The 24,089-nt window shown below is 41.8% G+C and overlaps 1 protein-coding gene across 3 annotated transcripts; it reads left to right on the forward strand.

The window, feature by feature from the left end:
* Positions 1-12,601: 12,601 nt before the first annotated feature.
* On the forward strand, positions 12,602-18,967 carry LOC139287252 (regulator of G-protein signaling 5-like). 3 transcript variants are annotated; one of them, XM_070908214.1, is made up of 5 exons: positions 12,602-12,727; positions 13,404-13,517; positions 14,378-14,439; positions 17,776-17,957; positions 18,754-18,967. In XM_070908214.1, exons 1-5 carry the CDS (start codon positions 12,684-12,686, stop codon positions 18,916-18,918), a joined length of 567 nt encoding a protein of 188 aa, XP_070764315.1. In that variant the 5' UTR covers positions 12,602-12,683; the 3' UTR covers positions 18,919-18,967. The 3 variants fall into 3 exon arrangements, with proteins under 3 accessions (XP_070764315.1, XP_070764314.1, XP_070764316.1); XM_070908213.1 differs by having other exon boundaries at positions 17,776-17,942; XM_070908215.1 differs by having other exon boundaries at positions 13,404-13,462; positions 14,353-14,439; positions 17,776-17,942.
* Positions 18,968-24,089: the final 5,122 nt, after the last annotated feature.

Below are 24,089 nucleotides of genomic sequence, written 5' to 3' on the forward strand. Positions count from 1 at the left end.
ATATATATATATATATATATATAATGTTGTTTAATTGTATAATTTCACAGAACAGTAAAGTTTACTACATGTTATAGAATCACCATCAATGCATTTTGGGTGTTAAGTAGTAAAGAGCTTAGATTTATCCCACTAAAATATGACTCTGTGTGTCTTCTCGGTTGTCCCTCACAATTGCACATGTACTTCCTGCAGTATGTGGCGTAATCATGAAGTGACACTGACATCTTGTGGTTCGATTTGTAACAACTACATTTGCCTACTAATGGAAATTTTCATGTCATTTGAACCTTGTTGAATGACTATTTAGCAACACAAATATAATATTAATATAAATGTGAATTCAGTATTGATCCATTGGCTCTCTGACATCTTTTCAAACCGGTGGTTCCCAAACTGGAGGTCAGGTCCCAAGATGAAAGAAGGAAGGAGACAAAAAAAAAAGGTTGTGAAACACTTGGTTTATTTACCTCACCAAGCCTATGAAAACATTCCAATATGAAAAAAATCACTCTTTGGCTGCTCAGGACTCATGCCCACACCAAGGCCATAACCTGACAGGAGCTATATACTAAACGCCTTTATTTAGTTAAAACGCGTTTGAAGCTCAGAGGGTAAAAAGACAACAATTAGACAGCTGTTTATTAGAAGGGTTTTTTAATCTCCTTTCCAAGGGATTTTCCTCACAAGCCAATACGTTTTGGAACCACAGTTTGCTGTACAATAAAATCAAATTTTAGTAGAAACTTAAAAAATGTAGAACATTTTAGCTAGGAGCAGATTTAAAATGTGTGTGTGTTTTTTGAAAAGGTGATAAAGAAAAGAGCTGACTGCCTGAGTGTGGGTTTCTTTCACAGCACTGGGGGGCAGTGAAAGGCTGTGAAGAAACCTGAACACTCAGCCCTGTCTGATTTCATCGTTTCTCCATTGTTGTTGTTTTCTCCCTTCCGACCTTTCTCATCTCAGAAATCAATCTCAGAAAGATTTACGGAGATCTTGAGCAGAGATGACGCCTAAATGGCTGATGTCAGGAGGGGAGGCTGACAAGGTGAGGATGGAGGTTTGGGTGAAGTTAAAATTGGAAGACGTTGTTTGATTTTTAAATCAATGATGCTTTTTAAGGCGTAAACAGCCACTTCAATACAGAAATAGAATCAAAATAAAATCTAACTTTAAGTGGTCAAATGAAACGTGTCTTTAAATTGGACGCTGAATAAAAACAGAGGACATGTGCTCCATGTCCTAAATGTCAGATACGGCCTGAATGAGCCAATGTACTCGAGAGAGAGAGGGAGAGAGAGAGAGAGAGTGGACATACTGTATGTTCATCACGAGTAAGACCGAACTCTTTAGAGCCATGATCGTCTTCATCACACATGGCTGTACTGAACCCGGTGACCTCGGGTTTAAAATAGGTGCCGAGAACGCACAGGATGAGGCGCGACCCCCCCCCCCACCCCCCTTGGTGGCTGTTAAGACGAGAGCAGATCTGAAGTAGATGACCCAATGTGCACATTCCTCAGTATCTCCCCCAGGACTGAACATGCGCTGTGCATCTCGACGACGCAGACGCACCTCGGTGTGGCCTGGACCTCCCGGAGGCCGTCTTTTTTCCTCGCCATAGTACATCCCTCACAGCCTACAGCACGAAAACTCATATTCTGTGCCGTAGAAATCACGGCGCAGGACGTGAAAGGAGGAGAGGAAGCGCAGTCGGAGAGCAGATAGAAAGGAGGAGAGGGCTCACAATAAACACAATTAGATGAGTGGGCAAGAACACAGGGAGAGACAGGAGGAGGGAACACGACGGCAACAACATATTACACTCCAAGCGTGGGAAATCTCCTGGTACGGGTCCCTTGTGAAAAGGGAAAAACTGTGCTAGCATCTAGTGACTCTCATTTCCTCAGGGTTCACATCCTCTATCCTCTCAGGATCCCACTCAGGCCTGGAAAAAAAAAAGGGGCTTCACATACTGAATATCTGCTATATTGATGTGTCATTTAACTTTCCAGTAAGGAGCATCAGGTTTTAGTTTCTGTGTGACTGATATATTCTTGCAGTGAAGGCTCCGGAAAGTGTCATGGCACAGTAAGAAGGATCAAGAATCCCAGTTTTTTTTCCAACTCCCTTAGACCGAAGCCTTAAACAGTGGTTGAATGTATAATAATATAATAAGTACGTTTGCTCAAGTACTGTAGTACAATTTTGAGGTACTAAATGTTTCCATCTTCTTCTTCCTTATACTGTTTATGCATTAATGCATGGTTAATACAATTAAATCATTTCATATATAAAAATATATGAGATCACATTGGCCATTGGAAGAAAAATCATCTCTAATACTTACGTTTTGCTGATAATACTTGTGATGGAGTATTTTTGCATCGTTGAATTCGATCCTTCAAGTAAAAGTACTGAGCACATTGCACCTCATAGAGTCTCGACGTAACTTGAAATACTCACAAACGGATAAATGAACGGAAGACAAAAAGGCAAATATTTAGAAAATAACAGCAAAGGTAAGAGAAAGACGAGTGATTTAAAGGGGGAAACAAAAGTATACGCCCCCAACGTCTTGTCACACATCCACTGTATCAACACGAGGTAATTGAGCTTACTTTGGATGGAACTGCAGGAGACTGTTGCTGCGTATAAATCCACTCGAAGCACATACAGGTTTAGATGACTATTTCAAGTCAGCTATTGATTTTATGTTTTCCACCCGGGCCGACCTTAACACTTTGTCCAAGCCTTTCCCAACGTACATTGCGTTCTGTGAAGGCTCCGCACTTAGAGGGGATGAAATTATCTTTTTTTTTCACCCCGTGTGTGTGTGTGTGTGTGTGTGTGTGTTTTATGGTCATTTGAACTCTTCAACGATCTTGAACGCACATCTGCCAGAGGTAATCGCAGAATATCCACTGTTGACATATTTCTGTTGCAGACGCTTCAATAATTAAGACCAGATGTTTGCGCAATAACAGAGTGAGCCTTGCAACACATCTCTTGATCCAGTGATGTTTCAACGAGAACAAAAAGAAGAGAATTTACTGCTCTGTCTGGATGTTCAAAAGCCAACTATTGTAATTAAAATGTGAATCAGGTCAGATGGTCACCGATTTTCAAAGAGGGATTAGACAGCACCTATCCGGACGGGGTTCAAGTGAGGCTAAAACCTTTAATTGCGATGAATCTATCTTTTTGTTAGTCCCACAAAATGCGAAGTTATGTAATGTGGCGAAGGTCAACAGTCTGGAAAATCATGACAGCATCTCACATACTCCGCATCAGCAAAGGATAAACAGTGGTTGAAGCTCACGAACAGACAACAGAATAGGTTTAGTCTTGTATGCTGCTCTAAAGTTCGAGTCCGAGTATCTGCCGATAGCGATGCCACTCCGATAGCGTCTCTTTCCCTCTCTCAAACAGCTAACTAACCACTGTGCTCCCCTAAAGGAAGAAATACATGACTCAGTTACGCATCTCAAGGCATCTCACGACTGAAACTCCAGGCTATTTCACCCGATATCAAGTTAGCTGCACTGAAATAAAGACGTATCTAAGGGTCCGAACAGTGCGAGCTCTACAGTTTCTTTCACATGTAAACCTCCGGGGTCGAACTGTGTGTAAAAGTTCAAGTGTTTAATCAGGTTCCATGTTTCCAACCCTAATATAATATATGCATAAATTGCACTCTGCTGTTTAGCTTTTTTCCTCCTTGAGCTTAAAATGACGACCTGATGAGAGGTATCGCTCACGTTCTCTCCGGTGATTTTGGCCGGTATCGGCGGTACCGGCACATCCTTAGTTCTGGAATGATAATGTTCTGGTGTAATGTTCAGGTGTCCACATACTTTTGTAGCCATGTGCATTTTGTTTATTAAAAAAGGGAGACTTTGGGAAATGTAGATCCATTGTAATGACATATTTTCGGGAGGAAAGAGGTGAATGCTAAAAGTACGTTTCTTCACCAGAGGAGGGGGGGGGGGGGGGGGGGGGGACTGTCTTCTGATAGCGGCACATGCAGTAACATACACAGCACAGGCCTACATCACGTAACTCAGAGAGCTGAGACAGTCACCAGATCAAACCTCCTCTTGAAGTGCTCCTCAGTGCATTAACCCCTCCTCAGTGTGTACAAGACATAGTGTACGTGGGCCCCATAGGCAAACAGACTATGTGACTAAACACTCGTCTGTTCACTGCACACAGAGCAACGCCAGCCCAACAATCACCTCAAACCGTTGCTATTTTCCTAAATGCCCACTTTCACCGTCATGTTTGGTTTGGCTTTTTTGTTACATCGGCAATTTTGAGGCTATTCGGTCTGATTTGTGTCCAGATCCCTGAAAACCAAAACACAATTAAGACTACAGGCCTGAATTAAGTGTCTCGTGATAATCACTGTTGTTCTAAAGTTTAGGTTTATCTGATCTGATATAGATGTGGAAGTTTATCAAAATACACAGGAATAACCATCCGCGGCAGGACACGGCGTTTCTCATGCATTCTGTCCAGCTCACGTATCTTCGTGTGTTTTATGTCGCTGTAATTCTTGAAACAAAACCTCGGCTGCCATCGAAACTGTCAGAAACAGCGGGAATGAAATCCTGAAGTACTGCAAAAGGAGTTCACCATGAACTGTAAATCACATTCTCTTTTTCGTTTAGATGGTGTAATCTGTCTTACATAAAAAAAAAAAGTGATCTTTTGTAAGCATTCAACACTGACCTCTCCAGTGGAAAATCCATTTTCTCTCTAAACTAAGAATTTATTGCTCTAAGGCAGGAATGATAACGAATGCATCATTATTTATCCTCTGATTTTTTTTTTTTTTTTCCACCCCTCAGTGTTCGGGCCGTAACAGACAAATCCATCGTAATTCAAGAGAAAACAGTGTTTGTAGCTCTTCTCTGCCCCCCCCCCCCCACCCTCCGTAAGCTCCAGGTTCACCGGAAAAGCCTTCGCAAATAAACAACTTAATGAAAACAATTAATGGTGCTGTGGGAAAAGCAATTTCATTTCCTTTCGCGGGCCTGTGTGGACAGAGCGCTGAGGAAACTGGACACCTCCCTTAATCACCCCGCCTCGTGCAGGCTCGGCATTAGCCGCCTTAGCAAGAGAGTGAGAACAGGGGTTTGTGGCGGATCTGAAATTTCCTCCCAATTCGGATTCAGTCTGGCATCAATAAAGCGAGTAAAGTCCTGATGATGTTCAAAAATGCACTTTTTATGAACGTGTGTGACCTCTGTGACCTGCTCCCCCCCCCTCTCTGTCATCATACAGGCGTGTTCGCCTACATGAGCGCTTAGCATAGATGAGCACCATAGTTATCTCAGGGCATGGGATGGTTATGTCATATCCTGTGCATTGGGGAAATGAATAAGTGAGTTGTTGTTCTTATTTTTTAATCCGCTCCCAAACATCTGTTCTCTCTTTGACACAAATAAATCACCTCCAACACAACATTCATTCTTTTTGTAGTATAAGTCAGGTATGAAAGGTATTCATGGGATGGACACAATCACAAACAAACACATATAAAGAAAATACACTTTTTTTTAGGCCAACGTTTGCTGAGTTGCTGTATTTGAATGCATTATATTTTAAGGCGTTGATGTTATTCCGTCCACCCTGCATGTGTACGAAGCAAATATACCATAGGCACAGTATGACACGCCACACAGACTTTAAAAACTAAACATGATAAGTTTCGTTACGGCAGTATTCAACCGCCCATCTAATCATCATACCCCCGACTTTGCTGTTCGCGGCTGGAGAATATCCAGGCACGCGTCAGGCGAGATGCAGGTCCAGTTTGCTGTAGCATTGATTGCGTTATCTTTGATGTTTCAAGTTGTTGGATTTTCTATGCTTCCTCCAAAACAAGATACTTGAATGAGCATGAGTACGAGTCCTCCTGCTGTAAGAAACTCAAAGGTACCAATTGCCTACTACTGATAATCTGTTCTGTTTTTTCAGGGCTGTCTTTAAGTGAAAATAACAACTCTGATGAATCGGAAGAAGCGCAAAACAATCCTGCTTTGCAATGAATAATAAGTCGATAATTAGGAGAACATCTTTATCTGATAAACATGGAGTGAGCAGGGAACTTCACAGAATACATACAGAACGTGAGTTTGGATTATTTATACAGTCTAAGAAGAGCTTCAATCGCGTCCTTACCTGAATCATGTAGCCCTAAAAATGACTAATACTGAAATATAGTAGAGCAGGGTCAGTAGGGGCTTGATTTATGCCTATAACTCAAGATGTATAAAATCAAATATAACCCCATGGATCCGGCCTCTGTACACTGACAATGAATGGGTTGCAAAGCAGCACATGGACTGCAATTTTCAACTGGTTGGTCAAATGTTTCTACAATCAGAAATGTGTGCCATTAAAAATCATTTCAAAGATTTTGTAATCACGTGAAAATTGTAACACACACGTTTTTCTTTAAGCCTGCAGAGAAGCAAGACAGTTATCCTGACTCACCGGCTATTTCAGTCGGCACCCCCCCCCCCATGCTTTCTGCGTGTTAGCGTATGTTAGCTTATGCTGCATCCTGGACTCAGGACGACTGCGATTGGTTTAAAGAAATACAAACAAGCCAGAGTGTTTTTGTTTTTTTTCTTCCTCCTCTACCCCAGAATGATAACGGATTGAGCCAGACCTGAACCAGAAGTGTGGAGATAGGTCTGGCTATTCCAGACTACACAACAACAGTGAGTGCAACTCATTATCAGCAAGATTTTGTACGTTACATGCGTTTCGCCAAACAAACAGGCCAAACCTTCCAGCCTGGAGCATCAGGCGTTCCCAGGGAGTTAGGAGTCTCAGGACTTATCTGGGTTCAGCAAAGGAAATGGCAACAATAAGGCCCTATTCTGCATTTACCACAGAGCTGCAGCTGACCTGCTGACATCACTATGAGACTTTTTCCCTCTCCGATTTGCACACACACACATTCTCCTCCGGTGTTTATCTCCGAGCTCTCATTGTTGACCTTTTTTTTTTTTTTTTTTTTTTACCAGCGGGACGTGAGTGAAATGCCAGGAGAGCCGCCCGCAATCTCCATAATCTGAGCCAAGGAGTCACAACACGGCTGAGAGATTAGTCCAGCGTCGGCCACTAGCTAGGCATTTCTGAAATAATAGTCAGGCCTTCTTTTATTTTCTTCCCTGGAAGACAGCAATCGTGGCAAATACCACGCTCAAGATGATGGCAACAGAAACGTGACGGCTGCAATGCGAATAAATGTGTTCCCATTTGGAAAGCGGAAGTGATAAGTGCCCGCTCATCCGAGTTCAAAGGGTTAATTGGTGTTGCTGTAATGCCAGTGGACTAAAAACCAGGTGTTGCTGTAGTGCTGTGCGTACAAGCGCAACAGACCTCCCTCGTGATAAGATCCAACAATCGGAGTTCCAAGTACGTGTATTCAGCCAACTCTGGCTGCAGAACATCTGTTACGGCTTTGAATGTTAAAGCAGTTTATGTGAGCGTTTGTATTAGTAAAAAAAAAAAAAAAAAGCTCTTTTATCAAGTCCTATAATTGCAGTGTCCAGTAGAAAAACAAGAGCTCAGAGTCTTGCATATAAGCTCAGTACAGCTACTGAAAATCACTGTATATCACATGTTTGTCAGGTTGTTCTTTACGATCACCTGCCTTTTCACACGCTGTACACATCTTTTAGTGTGCCATTTGGGGACCATTACTTCTGAAGAACAGCGTTTCATTACGCCTATAAATTGAGCGTGGGGCTTCTGTGAGCGTGGTAAACAAAGCGCCTGGATGCCAACTGGCGCCAGTTTGTTTGAACGGTGCCGCTGGCCTTAAGTACACATCCACTCAAAGGACTGTCCCCTCCCGAACTTTGGCTTCCAGGAAATTCTGTAATGAAAGCAAACCTCCTGTGCAGCTTTGCGTGCTCGCCTTGTCTGGCAATATTGTAGCTGTATCGCCACAGGTAAACAAAAAAATACAGCGTTATTTATGCCCTCACTCCATCTTTTTTTTTTTCCACTTTCACCACATAGTACAAAGTCAGTTAACTATGAACTCTGCTACTGGCTCAAAATCTAAAAAAAAAAAGCAATATAAAGAGATGTTGAGGAAAAGTATTATTTTGCTGCTGCTAGTGTGCTCCAAAAGTTAATTCTTAACCATAGAGTTATTATGTTCCATGTTTTTTTCAGCCTATCATGGAGTAAGTGACTTATTGATGATCCCAGCCAAAGTTGAGGGAGGAGATGCCTTCAGAAGACATTTTCAAGTTTTATATAAAAAAAAACAAAAACAAAAAACAAAACAAATAAAAGCAAGAAAATAAAAGCAAACAGCTTTGCACCCGGCTGGTTCGGGGATAAAAACGCTGACACCAAGACAGCCTGATGTTTGAGTCAATTTCAATAAGTGCTGCACTTATGTAACTGGCAGGCCTCTGTTGTCTGGCTGCAACAAGGGCGTTGATAACCTGGTGCTGAAACCTGTGTTTTCTGAATACATTGCCGTGCCAACAAACTGATCCCCTTTCAGTAGCTACTGGCTGCAAAGCGTGGCCCACAGTAAGTAATCCTCAGGCTCGTTTCAACAGCTCCTGTCTTCCTTTTCAGCAGTCTGAATGTTCTTTGGAACAAAGAATGTTTATTTATTCGTTAGCAGTGTTAAACTGGGAAATTCGAATTTTCCAGGGCCGTCATGAGTCATATCTGGATATTCATCTCGTGGGGTTCCTCCTGTTTACTTTCAATGTTCTGTACTCATTTGACACACTATGCATCAACTGCCTGAGTGGAAAAAAAAAGCCCACTCAAGTTACTCAGTAAGTTACATGTTAGAAAGTAATATCGTAACACTTCAATTTAAATCACTAAAATTGAATTTAAAAAAATTGTTCTTAAGAAATGCTTAAATATATTGAAAGTATGCTTTCCATTTGTTTTGCGGTCCTTTTTGAATATTAAAATAGTACTCTACGTACAAGAAGTATTTGCTTTCAAATGTAAATGTACAAAAAATATAAAATACTGTGCTTTTGTACATGTGCAGAAAAAAAAGTATAATTACAGATTAAGTGTATCATGTTGTTATTGTACTCTGAAAATAAATATACATACACATTTCATTTTTATAATTTCTGTTTTTGGCCACCATTGGTCATCGCATGGGTCGGACCTTTTTATCTTTAAAACTAGAGTTGGTTTGGTCCAACTGCAGTATTGCGAACATGACACCTGTTATAATCCAAGCAGAGTCATAAATAAAAATGAATATCTTGGCAGGACAAATTTAGGAGGAAAGATCAGCCAGCTGAGCTACAAGGCTGGGTTGAGCTACACCAGCTCTCACACAGGGAATTATTACATAGTTGTTTGTTTGTTAATAAAATTTCTTCAGATGGTTTTACCCGAATCTAGTTCTGATTTGCAGTCTCATTTTGCAAACCTGTATCCTACAAATGTAACATCTCGTCCTCTCCGTTTGTCTCGTCTCGTCTTATTGTCTTACTTTATGTTATTTGTTGCACATTTCCTGTTTTATTTTGCAGAACCGCCACCCTGATCAGTTTCACCTCTCCCTCATCAGTTACTCACCTGGGTGTATTCAGTCTCTGTCCTCCCCTCCTTCTGTGTTCAGTTCGTCTTTGTCCTCCGTGTCAAGCGTTCCAGCAATTTAGTGACTCGTGGACTTACAAAGAAACATCTGATTCCAGCGTGTGGTTCGGTTTAGTCAGCAAAAGCTTTGGTTAAAGTTGGGGAATTATTGTGGTTTTCCTTTTATTGTTAAGAAAGCCAACTCCTCCTGTCTCGTGCTTCAGGTCCCTGTTGACTTTTGCAATATGTAACCAAGACCACAGTCTCTCCCTCAGCTTAACAAAGTGCTGTGAGTGCCTAAACAGAACCATAAATCCTTTGGTATATTGTCAGAAAAACACATGAAATATGTTCTCAGTCAATGTTCAGTATCAACATTTTGAGACTTGGCCAATACGTTCATTGAAAACATTTCTTCATTATGTTGATAACAAATGTGATTTGGGCGGCATTACGGTCCTCTCGAAACATATTTCCTGTTGCGCATTAGTAAATGTGTAAATCTAATTTAAAGGAGACAAGGTCGGGTTGAGCCACATCAGCTCTCACAGAATAATTAGACATGTTAAGACACAATTTGTTGTTTTATTTATAAAAAAAATGCAACAAAGAGTAAAAAGTCTTTTTGTTTCTTGACCAATAAGAAATGTGATAAAGACAACAACAACAACATAAAGAGGTCAAAAGCAATATAAATCTATTTAAATACGAAGCCATTCTATGACAGTACTTACTGCTAATTGTAGCAGCTAACTCTGAACTGTCCTCCTCCCCGAAGCAGGTCAGTGCACAGTGCACTCAGCGGCACAACAAACCTGCAGCCCAACAATAATAATACCTGTTGTCACACACTGACAACTCAGCGACTCCTTCGTTCCAAGAAGCATTCAATTCTTCAGTTGCCAAAGCCATTTTATTAAATACATCCACAAAAGGACTCATGGAGTTGAGCTTAATAAAACTGATGTAAGAGCTTTCCCACTCCAAACTCAGTAGATCATAAGATTAGATACTACAGAATTGCTTTCCAGTGACTTCTGCCGCAGGTTAGAGTTTTGATCACCATAGAAACTGTCAGAAATTAGCTGTATCTCACCTCCTATCTTTGTTATGACTTGGTTGTATAATGGCAGTCATCCAACCAGTATTACGCTGCCAAGCAATGGGCTCAACATGAAAACTGAGCAGTCCTAATGGAGAGTCATGTCACGTAACATGGGGTCAACATAACATTAAGCCCACGTGCTTTGGCATTAGTAAAACTAAACCTGTCTCCACGCTAAATAAGGCCGTTTTTTTTGGGAGATGAATTTCAATATGCATCACAAATATGTTGGTGAATGTTTCAAAGAGAGTCGGCAAGCTTGGCTGGAGTCTACACAATTTCTTACGGAATGAAAATACGCTCGTGTGTTTGGAGGAGTTCCATTGCTGTTGAGGCCTTGGAGTAAGAAATGCAAAAAACGGAATCGTTTCCGAATTGAAAGCACTACTACGTTTGTCGATGGGAAGCTTGCGGGCATGTCATCATCAGAGTGACATTCTTTGGACCTTGGACTGGGGCTTGATAATAACAGCTGTCTCCCTGTGAAGGCACTTGCTCGACAGTGAGATGGATTTATTTGACAGTAATAAAGAGCACACGCCAGACTGCTTTCATCCACTTCCTCCGAACGTTCAATAGACGTGTCAAGGGTGAAAAGAAAAAAAAGAAAGAAAAAATAGAGTTGCTGTAATTCTGACACTGGGACATTGAATATCATAAGAGCTTATTTCCTCTAAAATGACGTCGTACGTTCAAGCGCTCACAACAACCTGTGGTTGTGTTTTCCTCGAGCAACCTTGCAGTTGTGCGAATGATAATTGTTAAGGCGCTGACCGTGAACCGCAGCGTCCCTGGCTCTGGTCCCGCTGGGGACCTTGTGTCGCCCATCTTTCCATCTTTCTCCCCTCGTTTCCCGTCACCTCTCTACTGTCAAAATCTCAATCGATCAAAAAAAAAAATTGGTCGGCCGTGTTGCATTTTAAGCTGCCCCGCGGTTCGCTTCCCACATTCCTGCTGTTCAAAGATCCATCGTAAACTGTAAAGAGATCGTGTTCGTAGTGCTGAAGAAGTATTATACATGATGCGGCTGCTGTAGTCCACATAATGTGAGTTCTTGAAACGGACACGATCAGTAAAAGTGTTACCCAGCGTAGCTTAGGAGCCAATGCTCAACATTGATTGTCGTTCGCCCATGAGGGTGATCGTTTGCACACTTTAAGTAGGGTGATGGGATAGCGTATAAAGCTTTTTTTTTTGGCACAGACCAAAACCAAGCAACAACAGCAAACTGTCAATGTCATTCAATCAAAGCCAGTTTAAGGCTGTTTTTTTACAATGTTAAACATTTGAGAGGTTTGCCTTCTTTTGTTAAAGGAATAATAGTTAAAGTAAGGTACTGTATCAGAGAAGAATTCGTTTTGGTATTGCATTGACGTTAGTATCTGATGCTGTCGTGTTAACCAGACCCTAGCCATAGAGTCATTTATGGCAGAGAGCAGTGGAATTGTAAACCATGAACAATACGATGTAAAGAAGAACAGAGCAAAGAGGCATTTAACGAACGTAACTGACAAATGCAAAAAGCATTACAACATGAAAATATAACGAAAAACCCACTGATAATATATAATAAACACAAGGGCATCTAACATCAAATCTTTATGAAATGGAACTTTATATCTAATATCATTGAAAGGTCACCGTCCTATTTGCATCCTGCACTCTGGTCCTGGATCTGTTGGTTAATTGAAACCTCAAAGCAAACAGCCATTCACATTTAAAAAAAAAAGAAAGAAAGAAAGAAAGAAAGAGAACGCCCTCCCTCAGCCAGGCTCCTCCGCTGCCGGTGCCGCACACATTCCAGTCTGATTGGCTTAGCTGCTGGCCCGAAGCCCGAAGGGGGAGTCCGTATAAAACTCCCAATGCGCTGAAAGCCAGACTCAGAAAGCAAAACGGGACTCTGAGACACGCAGCAGGCCCAACAGGAAGACTGAATTCACTCTGCTACACTGCTATCTGAGAGTGCTGGAGGAAAATGTGTAAAGGATTAGCTGCCTTGCCCCAAAGCTGCCTGGAAAGGTGAGACCTGCACATTCCTCACATTACCTGTCCTGTCACGTCTCAACACGGCGCTCCTCCCGCCTCAGGTCGTCTTCTGTGAACTCTTTATCTTCTGGCAATGAATTTGTGTTTTCCAGGAATTCCTTTTTTTTTTTTTTTTTTTAGAATAGACTTTTAGACCTGAAGAACTGTTTCTTGCTTTTAGTTGTGACAGTAGCTTCAGAAGATCGCCCCACGAGCCGAGCGTGAGGTCAGAGGTGAAGCTTGCTCTGGTCAAAACGCGACTGCGATGAATAAAACGTGTTAGAATGTGATGCTGGTCAGATTTTTTTTTTGTTCTTGATTCAAATACAATAACATTTTTACATCACAAACGATGTATGGCAAGTGACTTAATGACTGAAAGGTTATGTTATGTTGTAAAAAAAATAACAGTATTTCCATTTTTTGGGAGGGGGGGGGGGGGTTAGCCTTAACAAAAGAGGTTTTCTTAGTTTTTGATTATATATTTAATCTTAGTGTCTTGGCATAGGTACGACATACCGGAGTCATGTTGGGAGAGATGATACATTTAAAAGCCCGCACAGACAGCGTGACTCTAGATCATTATTCACTCGTGTCTCAGAAGTTAAAGCAAAGCCACACACACACACACACACACACACACGCTGTCGTCTGCTTTCCTGTCTCTCAGGGCCAAGGAGATCAAGTCGAAGTTGGGAGTTTTGCTGCAGAAGCCCGAAAATGCCATCGACCTCATCATCCCCTACCCGGAGAAGGTGGAGAAGAAGCCGGAGAAGCTGCACAAGTGAGTCCCTTCCTCTGCCTCGCTCGTCGCCCGAGAGATGGATGGATGGATGGATGGATGGATGTCTGTGGAGGTGGAGGCGTTGAACTCCTTCACTTTTCTGTGTCTTTTCTCGCTGTTGTAGCAATACGCTTATGTAGCAATCTCGTAAAGTAAGCAATTTTGACCTGCTTTGGTTTTTTCCCTTTTAATGGAAAATGATGTGATCTTTTCATAAAAAGGAGCAAAAAAAAAAGAAATGTTCTCCTGGAGATAATCTCCCTAAAGAAGGCGGCAAGGCTCGATTATATCCATACTGATCATTTAACATCAGCCCTCACGTGTTAATTTCCTCTTAGATGCTCCACACTTTATCCCCGCGCTGTTAAATACCGGAATACGAGCTAGCCTTTGCAAAGCCAGCCCAGTACGACGGCTCTGTTGTCCTAAGACACCCAGTTGGTCCGTCCAGCTCCAGGTGAGAGAGAGGACGGCGTCAGAATCCCAACTCCTAATTTTATTTTTAAATTGCTCACTTGTTTCAGCCCAGTGTCCGACACAAACACCAAACACGATCTATCCTCAGTGGATGGTTTCCAGACTTAAATCTCGCAGCGGAAACTGAGATCAAAGGATGCCGTCTGGCTTTGAGAGACTGGGAACGTACGTCAGAAATATTTATAGCTTGTTGTTTGAAGCTTTGCAGCAGAAAGTGACATACAGTTTTCACCCTGTAGACTTGATGTGGCGTGTTGGGTGTTTACGTAATGATTGAGACTCATTTATGGCTGAAATCCAAAAAAACAAATGTGTCTGTGAGCGTTAAGATGGAAGGGGTTTCTCTGAAGCCTCCTGACTAAACTGAGGTGTTTTGTGTGCAGGCCTACTCCTGAGGAGGCGGCTCAGTGGCGTGAGAGTCTGGACCGAGTCCTGAACAACAGCTGTAGGTCTACCCTCTCTTTACTCTGTCTTTCTCTCCCTCTCTCTCTCTCACACACACACACACACACACACACACACACACACATTTATCCTAACTTCAGTAATACACCCTCACACAACCCTTAACCAGAAAAACAAGTCTGATGTTTTGAAATGAGTCCCCCACAATGTGTCCCCAAGGTGAGGACAGGGTAACTGTAACAACATCACGTGTATATATATATATATAAATATATATGTGTGTGTATATATATATATATATATATATATATATATATATACAGTTCATTTTTCCCACTTTGGCGTACTGTATCAACTTATTGGATCCAAATCGGATGTTGTTTTTACTGTCAAAACCACAAACATGCTCGACGAAGCATTTTAAAGGTTGCAAATGTAAACGCGGGTTGCAAACATAACAAGTGAAAGGCAAGATTGAGAAAATGGAGACCATATCAAGCAATATACTTTATTGATCCCCGGGGGGGGGGGGATTATACAGTACCGGTGCTCCCATTCAAGGGTAGAAAGTAGCATAAATTTAGAAACGAGAAATATGTACAAAAATAAGCTATAAAAAATAAGAAATATGCACATTTACACTATTTAAGTGAAAAATAAACGTAAATGCACAGTGTAAAAGAATAAATAGTGAGGTAGTATATGACAGGTGAAGCAGGTCCAGATTTCTGAGTGTCTGACACTTAGAGGGAGGAGTCGAACAGTTTGATGGCCACAGGCGGGAATGATTTCCTGTGGCGCTCTGTTGTACATCACATGTACATACACACGCGTTTTTGTTCTTTTTCAAAACAGTTCATGTGCACAATAACACACAGAGAGCTACATGTCAGGCCTTTCATTCCCAAATAGAGCCCCCCCCCATAATTTCATATTATCCAGGGCTGTGGCCTCCATTATATAACAGCTGGCACTTCCCTTTAACTGAAACCATTCCAAATGGACAAAAACATTTTTATGCCCGGCTTTTATTAGGTTTACAGTTGACTTTTTAAAGTGACATCCTTTTTTTTATGGCGTTATGTCCACACGCCACACACCACAGCTTAGCTAAACTTTAGACCACTGCAGATGTTTGCAACGGTCTAAATCTGATGCACGACAAAGCAATCCAGGATCACCTTCCTCCCAAGAAGTGCTTTGCGCGCAATCATAATCTGCAGGAGAAAAGGTCGCTTCGAGATGCACACTGAGAGAAATGGCAGCGTTGCTCACGGGGAAGAAAAAAAAAAAACCCCACCACGCATACCAGAAACCAACGTCAGGCTTTCTGTGCACTTTGTGAAATAAACAGTGGAGCCAGAGAGCCAGCAAGACTTGATGATTGACTCGAATGGGTAATGGTATTTAGCGTTATACGTGTAAACTCTCCTGCTAATGACCACACTTAAGTTGTCCCCGTGCATCAACACAGATCCACGTACAGATGTCGCCGACCAGAGAGACGGTTTCTCTGCAGAGCTCAGTAGGCGGTAAAAGGCCTTTCTAAGCGGCTCCTTTCGAGCGCAGTCCAGGGGCAGAGAGATTTATGTCCCTCCTTGTGTTTGCATGCCTGCATGAAACGCGCGTAAGCATCCGTGTGCGTTATCGGCCCGCGGAGGTTGTGAGTGTTATGGTAACATCTCCAGGGAGACCCGGAGACTGGAGTCTAAATGACTCCACCACCAGCGTTGATTTATTGCACGGCCGCCGCAAACTGCTGCTCCGTGATTATTTACCTACATGAGGTTTTACATTAACATTATTCTTTATGGCCTCTCCCCTTGTTAATTCCCATGGGATTCTCAGTGAGTTATTACCTCACAGATGCAGCAACCCCCCCCCCCCCCCCCCCCCCCGCCCAAACACCCCCCAAACACCCCTTGGCCTTAAAGTTAAAAATTGCATAAAGTGATGTATATTATGCAACAGGGAATAATGTATGATTACTCTCAGATAAAAAAAAAAGAAAAAAGATTGCACAAAAATGAATCTCCGTTTTAAGTCGATGTCTGTGCAGTTTTTAATTACAGGAATCTTTCAGAGTTATTTGAAAGATTACGCGGCCGGTTCGACCTACGAGGGGCAGCGAAGCTGATTAAAACTTGTTAAGTTAATTATACAAGAGCATCCAGAAGAATTCTGCTGACATGAAAGCAAAATATTATAAAATCATAAATGCATGAATAACAAACACTAAACATGAGGCTGCTTTTTCTTTCTTTTTTTTTTTTTTTTTGCTGATTGCTGCAGCTCTGATCCACAAACAGCTTGTCATCAGGGCCTGTGCGTGCGTGCTGCTCTTTTTGTGTGTCCTTGTACTGAAGTAACAAAAAAAAAAAAAAAGCTGCAGCTTGATTGCGAGTCAGTGCTATTTTGAAACCAAACTACCCATTCAGATTGCAGATAAAAGCCTGAGGCCATGGCAGAGTGCTTATCATCGGCAGCACATGCTCGTCCAGACAATGGGACCTTTCTCAGGCATTATGTGAAATTACAATGGTCTTTGCTGTGGAGAGTGTTTGTTTTATCAAGCCTCATTTTGGGATAACCACCGTGCTTTTACATTTGTCCAAAATAGACGTTTTGTTTCTATTTTGCACTCTTTTTTTTTGGACATTTCCCAAAAAGGTTTTCTCACATTGTAAATTGAAGTTCAGTTGAATTATTTTCACTAAATTCATTCGTGTTTCTATAATTACTTGTGAAGATTTTAAGGACTCTCTGGATGTTTTCACCCACAACTTTCCTGATCTCTGTTTTGGGTCCACAAAGAAAGTTTTTGGAAAACCTAAATCTAAAATACGCAACAAAAATACCAACCAATAATCAGAAGAATCACACAATAAAAGCGTTAAGACATGGAGGGCCCTATCTTACACCAGTGCAAAGGTAGTGGTGTGTCATTGCTAGTTTCCAACCGACGCAGTTGTCATTTTCACACAGGGCAGGGCTGGTTTTCTGAAGGTCATTTTCCTTTTTATCCCTTACCGGGGGGGGGGGGCGAAGGAAATGGACTGGATTTATGGACTGATCCAACTCTATATTTTTGGTATAAAATGACAGATGTGTTAACGTGCCATTAACGGGGCAGAACGGGACGCACATATAATATCATCTGTCTCTTTTCATACTTAACCTTGTGCCAAAATGCTGCGCTCTGTTTTTTGTTTTTACTGAGTCATTGTGACTGAAATGGAAAGGTGCGTCTTAAGCTCATTCAGAATCGTCAGCATATTTACTTTAACATGCATGAAAAGGGAGTTGAATAATCACTTGTTATCGATCCATCACTCTCTCTAAACCCCCTCCCCTCCCCCGTCCTCTCTCACATCAGATGGTCTGGCGGCTTTCCGTAGCTTCCTGCGGTCCGAGTTCAGTGACGAGAATATTGAGTTCTGGACATCCTGCGAGGACTTCAAGAAGACCAAGAACCCTGTGAAGATGGCCGCCAAGGCCAAGAAAATCTATGAAGACTTCATCCAGTCTGAGGGACCCAGAGAGGTCAGGGACTCCTTAGTTAACACATGTAGTGTGTTTTCCCAATTCTGCGCTGCCACAATTAACCACAGTAACAAAGCAGTTTAATGCAGAGGCGACATCTTCTTATCATATTCTGCGTGCTGATTCCACATTCCTCGGAGGATGCCCACAGTATGTTGGCAATGCATGAAAGCAGGGATTCTGCCACCACCCGCAACCAGTTAGCTTGACTTAGCACGAAGGCTGCAAATCAATCTGCCTACCAGCACCTCTGCAGCTCATTAACAAACATTCTTTAAGTAAGTGATTTGGGGGATTTGAGGCTCTGATTGGGATATTTGGTGTCCAAAAAAAATACTTTGAAAAAGGTTTAAATCGCAGGTTTAATTCATCAATTGTAGCACGTGTACTGCTAATGCTTGTTTTATTTCGCTTAGATAAATCTTAGGATGCCAGTCTAAATTCCAATGTGCTATTTTAGCAATGATGTTTATAATAATGGACTGCTTGGAACCAGTTGTTGTTAACGTCAGGTCTCTGTTAAGTCTTTTTTCCTTGGAATAACCTTCTGGCACACAGGGCGTGATGTAGTTCATGTTTATATTTCACTTGGAATAAACATAAGAACTAGCTGGTTAAAATATGCAGTGAATCAATGAGTAGTTTAATAGTATTGCCTAATATGGCATCATCGTTCCTCTTCACCCCCCCCCCCCCCGAGTCATCTTTTGCAGACACGTCGTCACATTTCTGCATGTGCTTATATCATCATCATCATTATCATCATCATTTACCATCAATGCTTGCCGCTTTTGTCGTCCTCCCGCCACAGGTGAACATTGACCACTTCACCAAGGACGTGACCCTGAGGAACCTGGTGGATCTCTCCCCTGCGACCTTTGACCTGGCCCAGAAGAGGATCTACGCCCTGATGGAGAAAGACTCCTTCGGCCGCTTCCTCCGGTCTGAGCAGTACCAGGAGCTCCTGGTCAATTAAGCCTGAAAGAGTTGAAAGAGTTGAAGGAGCTGGGGTGGGGGGCGGGGAGGGGGGGTGTGGAGGTTTCAAATAGCAGTTAGATAACAACAAAAATAATTCGAATCGATTTTTATTCTAATAAACGAAATTGTTTAAGACCGTTTGAGAATCGAAGACTTTCATTTTACAAAATATCCAAAACATGAAGGGCGAGAAAATTGTATTTCTAAATTATACTTCAAATGTAACTTAAGGGAAAGACCTACCTCCACACCCAACACACAACCAAACACGTTCTTGAACTTATATACTAGCGAGGACCTTCCATTGACAACAATCATTCCCTAGCCTCTCAAAGAGGTGAGGGTCTCCCGGAATGACCTCACAAGTCAAAAATGGCCTTAAAAACCTGATTGGTTCTCACGCAAAGGCAGAAGTAAAGGAACACGCACTCAAGATCACATCACAACAGATACCAATGCGTTTCTATGAAGAACATCACAATCACACAAAGTCAGTTCTCCAACGTTTGGATGCATATGCAAATGACGCTCATGAAATGATCCCTTGAAAACATTACATGACTTTAATGTGTGCGTTAAGATGCAGCTGTAGCTTTGCCAGACCTGTCAAGACAGATATAGTCAAGGATGACTTTGTGACAAAGAGCAGTAAAAAAAAAGGTTTCACTAGGTGAGAAGGAGAAGATGACTTTAGTCTTTCTTTGGCCTGTTCCATCTTCACAATCAACAAACAATATCTGGTCTGAAAGATCCACAAAGCATCCCAAATACACCACTCCCAGGTACAAGTACAGCTGTACGTACCAACAGTACTGAGACAGTCGTAGGTAACACTTTGAAACTAAAGTATAAATTAGGCTTCGTGCAGGGCCGTTTCTGGTCATTCATTCAGGCCAGAAATCCACTGGTGCCCCCTCACAATTATATTAATAATTAAGTTGACTCAACTTCTGGTCTGTGTCATGTCACCAAAAAGATTCACCTTAAATGTACATCAACATCCTAAATCCTTTTAAGACGATACATAGCACAGTTTGGTCATTAGTGCCATGTCGAGTGCCTGGAACTGGTATGACCTATAACATTTTCTTGTCTATGGGAGAAAACCATTTGGAAACTCTAATTAGAATGATAGCTACACACTTGGCTGTTTTTTAAATCAATGGATTCATTTAATCATTTCCAGCAAGGACCAAGCACTCTTTTCATTGTAATGGAGGAACCTGTAACATAGTGGACCCTCTTCTACTATCAATGCGTTACTAATGAATATCACATAGCTCTCTTTTTGTCTCTTCCACTCTCTCACACTCACATAGACAGTAAGTTTGGATTTTCACCAACCCCCCCCACCCCTTTTTGGTTACAATGCATTCTGTTGAGAGCCACCCTTGGGAACAGTGCTGGCTAGTTGGCTCAGTGGTTAAGCTCCTTGGCTACCACTAAACTGCAAGTCGCTAAGACGGGAACATCATGTAGGAGGGAATCTCAGAAAAAGAAGTGAACAGAGCAGTGGTTTTAAGAAAGAAAGGTCTTTTTTTCCCATGTGATAATACCAAAGCTGTATGTATGCAAGGTCCAGGTCCTGGTTTTAGTGGTAATACGCCAGTAAAAACATGGGAGACAGCACCTGCAGGTTTGCAGCACTGGACAACGCCAACACTGGTTACTGAGAATCCTTTTATCATGGCCTTTGAATTACAAGCCGTGGAGCACGTCACATTTAGAGTTTAAAGTCATACAGTTGATAAATCCGAACATTATATGTACTTTTCACTTGACTTGTTCACTTCACTGCCACATTCTGTAACAAAACACTGGCGTTCAGCTACCTTACACTAAGCAGGGGAGACACAGTCGGATGAGACAGTGGATGGTGGTGACGGTGTGCAATGTTTGAGTGTCCAAAATATATACTTTTTCGTCGAATGTAACAATCATAAAGTGTGGTTTATATTTACTCGTCGATGCTTTTTTTTTATATGAAACAAAAAGCATATATGTCTTAACCAACACAAGACTATTGTTATCTAGATATTCAGCATTGCATAAGTCCTTATTAAAACAGAAATGGTATTGATCAGGAGCGATATATATATATTACACCGGCGCAGGGTTTGTTATGGCAGAGATTGGCCAGTCTGGTGTCATAATGCCTTAAGTGTCACACAAGTCAACAATCATGCCGAAGAAAAGAAATCAAGAAGGGCTTTAACAGTGCTGAGTATGCATTACGTGATGTAGCCTTGCATGTATGTTTTAAAGTCGACCACATAAAAATATATATGCATACAATACCTGAAGATGTATTTATTTTTACGTGTAAATATCAGCTATTTACAAGCGATTGTGTCTAAGTTATTCTTGAATACAACAGCGGAGCCCATGATTCTTTGAATGGAGAGCTGGCAAGGATTCTTCCCAGAGTCTGTTCACTGCTATAAAAGAGGAAACACCTGATTTTCCATTGTCATTTTGTTTTTCTTCATCAGACACCTATAATTCAATCCCAATGTGTGTGCATCTATAAGAAGATTGCGTCTTTAAGACTGCAATGGAAAAACTAGAACATACCAATGCAGACGCCACAAAATCCTCCAAATTTGTTATTCCATGAGCTGCAGCAAACGTGCGCGTACTTCCTCATAAAACATTTGCAAAGTCGATATTTTAAGTATTTTAAATGCTCCATTGTTGACATCCATGTTGACTTGCAACTTGCAATTAAAATGGTAGATATTGTAAACATTTCGCCTGCTGAAGGTCAGCCTGTTAGCATTGTCATGTTATGAGCATGGTAGCATACTGATGTTAGCATTTAGCTCGAAGCAACACTATGGCCGTAGACTTTTGCGAAGCAAAAAAAGTAATCAACTTTTTTTTGTGATTTTCTCCCCAATTGTTGCACACTTGGTGTCTCCAGCTGCACCTTTTTCACCAAGGGGACGTTTAATAGATGGGAGGTTCACGCTATCTCCAAGATACCACTCCATCTCAATCAGAGTTTCTATAGGGAAGTGACAAGGGCATGATCCCTCACTGACTTCCCACCAGTTTTGGAGGCTCATCCAAATATGTCAAATTATACGTTTTTTTGAAAGAGTTTGGTGGGCCATGGTTCAAGATTTCACAAAGTTTTTAATGATTCTGATCTGATGAAAGACAGGCAGGCGAACAGGACTGAAAAGAAAGGACAAATAGCTTCATAAACAGATTATTTGATGAATCTGTTCCCTCTTCTTATAACTCCTCCCCGGAGTAAATGGATTGTTTTAAAGAGCAAAGCAGCATGTGAAGAGAACGCCACTGAAACAACGTCAGCGATGAGTGAAAAACAGAGCGGAAACAGATGCGGCTGAGGAACTGGCTGCCAACACAAACACTGTCAGAGGCTTGCGTGGACGCATCCATAACTACCGCAGTTCCTAGAAATAGATGGAAGGGGTCAGATGCCTTGGGTTCCCCAAAGGAGGTTAGTGACATTTCTGACAAACGTTTTGTTGAGTTTAACTCGCACACATTCACAGAGGCATCATAGTAGCTTCTCAGAAAAAGTGAGCATGTGAGAGCACACGTAACGCACCAGAGCTCTACAGTTACGTCATGCCAAATGTTCCCCAAAACAGTCAGTTGCTAACAAGTATCTGTTGCTGTCCTTGAAACCATGTACTAATATAAACAAAGAGCTTGAAGCAGATAAAAAAAAAAACACCTTCTTTTTTTTCTTTTTTTTTTCATTTCACCTGATACATGACCGGATTTTACTCCAAATGCGCCAGAATACGAAGAAGAATTTGACTCTGACAGCAGTGCATGATGACGTTTTCCTAGAAACATTCATTTCGTCTGCTTTGCCTGCAGTAATGATTGTGGCCCCTCTGCCTTTCCAAATGTCTCTTGGAGCAAAAAAAAAACAAACAGTGATCAGACTTGAGAAAAGAAACCACACGTTATACCTGAGCGTAAGTTTAATATGGTCATCTCTTTTTGCGGGGGGAGGGGGCAGACTACTTTAGACTCTGGGGATGGATTAAGACTATAAAACTATGCAGTGCTGTTTATATCTACCCCACTTCATTAAAAGGCAGAGGACTGATTGCTCACTTTGTGGCAAAGAGTTCTCATGGCTTCAGGGCTTTTTATACACTTTCACGAGAAATAACGATCTGTTTTCATGTGTGAGAAAATAAAAGAACATCAGTCGTTTCCCCTGTGATATCTGCGGCTGGCGCTACTACCCTCACAGGGTTTCTTGGTCAAGGTCTGAGCGGTTTGAGCCGCCGACAGAACGGACAACACATGAACTCCTTACTTAAAGGGAGAATTTGCCATGTTTCATATGGATGTCCACTCAGGTCATGGTAAATGTAGTCAATTGTTCCACAAGGTTCTGTGCTTGGACCAATACTATTCACATTATATATGCTTCCTTTAGGGGATATTATTAGAAAACACTCCATACATTTTCATTGCTATGTGGATGATACCCAGCTATATTTATCGATCAAGCCAGAAGAACCTCATCAGTTAGCCAAGCTTCAAGCATGCCTCAAGGACATAAAGACCTGGATGACCTGTAATTATCTGATGTTGAACTCAGACAAGACAGAAGTTATTGTTCTTGGCCCTGAACACCTCAGAAACACAGTATCTAAGGATATTGTTACCCTAGATGGCATTGCCCTGGCCTCCAGCGCCACCGTGAGGAATCTCAGAGTTATCTTTGATCAGGACATGTCCTTTAACTCCCACGTAAAACAAACTTCAAGGACTGCCTTCTTTCACCTCCGTAACATTGCAAAAACCAGGAAGATCCTGTCTCAAACAGATGCAGAAAAATGAGTCCATACATTCGTTACGTCTAGGCTGGATTATTGCAATTCCTTATTATCAGGCTGTCCCAATAAGTCCCTGAGGACTCTTCAGCTGATCCAGAATGCTGCAGCACGTGGACTGACAGGAACCAGGAAAAGAGATCACATTTCTCCTGTATTAGCTTCGCTGCACTGGCTCCCTGTAAAATCTAGAATAGAGTTTAAAATCCTTCTCCTGACTTACAAAGCTCTTACTGGTCAGGCACCATCATATCTTAAAGAGCTCATAGTACCCTATTACCCCACTAGAGCACTCCGCTCCCAGAGTGCAGGGTTGCTTGTGGTTCCTGGAGTC

This window comes from Enoplosus armatus, chromosome 7 (assembly GCF_043641665.1).
Source record: "Enoplosus armatus isolate fEnoArm2 chromosome 7, fEnoArm2.hap1, whole genome shotgun sequence".
Taxonomy (NCBI): Eukaryota; Metazoa; Chordata; class Actinopteri; order Centrarchiformes; family Enoplosidae; genus Enoplosus; species Enoplosus armatus.

Coding starts and splice junctions, on each gene's coding strand:
- LOC139287252 (XM_070908214.1), top strand. CDS start 12,684: ATGTGTAAAGGATTAGCTGCCTTGCCCCAAAGCTGCCTGGAAAG. Junction 13,518..14,377: donor AAGCCGGAGAAGCTGCACAA/GTGAGTCCCTTC, acceptor TTTTGTGTGCAG/GCCTACTCCTGAGGAGGCGG. Junction 14,440..17,775: donor CCGAGTCCTGAACAACAGCT/GTAGGTCTACCC, acceptor CTCTCACATCAG/ATGGTCTGGCGGCTTTCCGT.